Source organism: Neoarius graeffei, chromosome 16 (assembly GCF_027579695.1).
Source record: "Neoarius graeffei isolate fNeoGra1 chromosome 16, fNeoGra1.pri, whole genome shotgun sequence".
Classification (NCBI taxonomy): Eukaryota; Metazoa; Chordata; class Actinopteri; order Siluriformes; family Ariidae; genus Neoarius; species Neoarius graeffei.
In genome coordinates, this window is record NC_083584.1 from 36,357,123 (window position 1) to 36,360,336 (window position 3,214).

The 3,214-nt window shown below is 46.2% G+C and overlaps 1 protein-coding gene across 1 annotated transcript; it reads left to right on the forward strand.

Annotated features, from left to right (window-relative positions):
- The first annotated feature begins 448 nt into the window (after nt 1-448).
- LOC132900224 (paraneoplastic antigen Ma2-like) lies at nt 449-1,486 on the forward strand. The gene is made up of 2 exons (XM_060942245.1): nt 449-606; nt 676-1,486. Exons 1-2 carry the CDS (start codon nt 449-451, stop codon nt 1,484-1,486), a joined length of 969 nt encoding a protein of 322 aa, XP_060798228.1.
- Nucleotides 1,487-3,214: the final 1,728 nt, after the last annotated feature.

The window sequence follows — 3,214 nt, forward strand, 5'->3', positions numbered from 1 at the left end:
ACAGATCAGAGAATAGTAGGGTTGTGTTAAGAGTGCTTGGACGTGTAAGTGTAAAACTTAAAGGGTACCTATCAGTGAGAGAATTAATTCAGTTTATATTTCATTTACGTACAGGAGTGATTAAAAACATAAATAACAGTTCATAAATTAAAGAAAATTACAGTTCACTTACTTTCCAGCATTAGTTAATTAATTAATATACAGATTTCAAAGAACTTGGGGAGCGCACATCAGTAAGTATAGACCAGTCACCTAGAGGGCACTACATAAAATGGGGGCTCGTCCGGGATGCGTTAATTAATGCTTAAATAGGTGATTAGTGACTTTAACTTAGAGAGAAAAAAAATTGTTTCAAATGTAAGGATTTTTTTGTGTGTGTGAACTATTCAAATATTCAAAAACAAATAGCTAGCATAGTTAATTGAGAGATCTAAAAGGCTAAGTAAAAATGGAGACTCGGATTAGCAACTCAGAACTAGTAAATAAGCTCAAGCAGTGGTGTCGTGGGGAAGGACTGGATGAGACCCACTCCTTAATGGTCCTGGTTCCAGAGGGAGTTGAGGTTGCCCAGATTGAAACAACCATGGAAACGATCAAAGCTTTGGGGTGAGTCCGAGTACGAGGGCGGAATTTCAATCGAAAGCTTGATCATTTAACTGTTCTCTGTGAGTGCAGAGAGAAGGTTGACTCCAGTAAAGTCCCTTCCGAAGTGATGCCTGAGGGTGACACAGAGGCGTGGAACCTGGTCATGGTGTCTGAAGATGTAGATGTGGTTGAAGAGCCACAGGGTGCACCAGTGGAGGGGTCTGGTCAAGCAGCCCCTGGTAGTTCCCTAGAGTCCATTATCCATGTTGTGGGTGATTTGCTAGCCAAGATGGAGAAACCGTCTGGCGGGAATAGCAGTTATCACCGCTTGCGACTGTTTTTGGGAACTCTGCCTACCCCGGTTGGGGAAGAGGCATTAGAGCACTGGTTAGAACATGCGCACCTTATGGTTGAAGAGAGTGATTGCTCTTCCAAGGAGAAAAGATGGTGCATAATGGAGAGTCTTAAAGGCCCTGCTTTGGCCATGGTGAAAGCTGTTCGGGACACTGACTCTAAGGTAAGTCCAGAGCAGTGTTTAGAAGCCATTGAGAGTGCGTTTGGGTCTGCTGAGACAGGCAAAGACCTGTGTTTTGCTTTTCGGTTGCTGCAACAGCAACCCAAGGAAAAATTGTCTGATTTCTTGAGATGGTTAGAGTTGTCTTTAACCCGAGTGGTTCGCAGGGGAGGTCTTCCACCGGACCAAGCAGAGCGTGCTCGAGTGAAGCAATTGCTCAGAAGTGCAGTGCACTCCGACATGATGTTGGTTCAGCTCAAGTTGAGGGAAAGGAGGGAGCGTCCGCCATCTTTCTTGCAGCATTTGAGCAAAATCTGCAGCAAAGAGGAGTATGAGTCTGCATGGAGGAAACAACTTATCTGTGTGACGGGGCCATGCAAACGCTGACACAGATAGTAGGGAGGTGGAGATTCGAGGTTTGAAATCTGATATTAAAGAACTGAAAGCAATGTTCACTGCTATGACGGCTACAAATAGCCAAGTCTCAGCTGATAACAAAGAACCCGAGCGAGTGATAAAAGTGCCTGTCACTGAGACATGTGTTAACACGGAAGTAGCTGCCTTGAAAAAACAGGTAAAAAAAACTGCAAAATCACCTGACAGCTAAAAGGTCAAGAGCATCTGATGTTCCTGCTGCAGCTTTAAAAATAGAACCAATTAGGCATGCTCAGAGTGAGGTCAGACAGCAAACATTTAGCGATCCAGATGGAAATTTCTGTTATTGTTGTGGTGAGATTGGCCACTTTTCTGCAAAATGTAGAAATCCAGAGAATCAGGCCAAAGTCATCCAAAAGTTGATACGCTCATTGAGAAAAGCTAAACAGGGTGAGCCGACTGCACCACGGACAGAAAATGGCCACACAGTCTGTGCGGCTAAGAAAAGCAAAGTGGCCACTCTGAAGAGAGACATTCCACAAGGGCTGATTGGGCCTTCTTCTGTAATTCCCATCAAGATCAATGGCCAACAGTGTGACACCCTTCTTGATAGTGGTTCACAAGTCACAATCATCTTTGAACATTGGTACAAGCTCCACTTACCTCATGTGCCGATCCAGCCAGTGTCTGGGTTAGCAATATGGAAATTGAGTGACGCAAGTTACCCCTACCTGAGATATGTGGTGGTGGATATGGAGTTTCCCAAGAAAGCCACAGGCATGAATAAAACCATCTCCATCTTGGCTCTGATTTGTCCGAGCCCACAAAGTCCTGAGCCGACTCCGGTAATCCTGGGCACCAACACCAACCTGTTCCAGAGGTTAGCCAGACTGTGCAGAGACACAGCCGGGGTGGACATTGGTCAGACTTTGGGTATAAAAGCAAAGGCTTCCGTCTTTCTCCCGAACCAGTCCAACATTGAGGGAGAAGAAGATGAAGTGGGAAGTGTGAAATGGATGGGTCCAGGGTCTCTCAACTTACCTCCTGGGGGTGAGTGTTGTGCAACCTGTGAAGTTGAGTTGAGGAGGCCTGTGGGTAAAGACATGTTGATGGTGGAAGCCTCACCAGTTACTCCATTGCCATCCGGGGTACTGCTGCAGCCCATGGTTGTCCCTGGTGCCACAGTAGAGGTCAACCATTTCACTGTGTTGGTCCACAATGAGTCACTGAGGGACACAGTCATCCCAGTTGGGACTGTAATAGGTCAACTATGTCCAGCTGATCCAGTTGTTCCATCACCCAGGATTGAAGCTGAGACTGTGACCCCATCCACACAGTTATGTCCCCAGCTTATTCAGTTTGGTGACTCACCGATACCCCAGCAGTGGAAGGATCAGCTCCGCCAAAAATTGTGTGCGCGAGCTAGCGTGTTCTCCTTGCACGAGTGGGATGTTGGTCCGATATTGATGATGTTCATAAGCACCTGCATGAGTTCCTGCAGGCTGGTATCATTAAGGAGTCCCGGAGCCAGTACGCATCGCCAATTGTGATAGCCAGAAAGAAAAATGGGCGTATCCAAATGTGCATTGACTATAGGACTCTTAACAGGCATACAACTTCTGACCAGTACACTACTCCCTGCATTGATGATGCGCTTGACTGCTTGTCTAGAAGTAAGTGGTTCTCCGTCCTCGATTTAAGGAACAGATATTATCAGATTGCCATGGCTGATGAGGACAA

Coding starts and splice junctions, on each gene's coding strand:
- LOC132900224 (XM_060942245.1), top strand. CDS start 449: ATGGAGACTCGGATTAGCAACTCAGAACTAGTAAATAAGCTCAAGCAG. Junction 607..675: donor GAAACGATCAAAGCTTTGGG/GTGAGTCCGAGT, acceptor CTGTGAGTGCAG/AGAGAAGGTTGACTCCAGTA.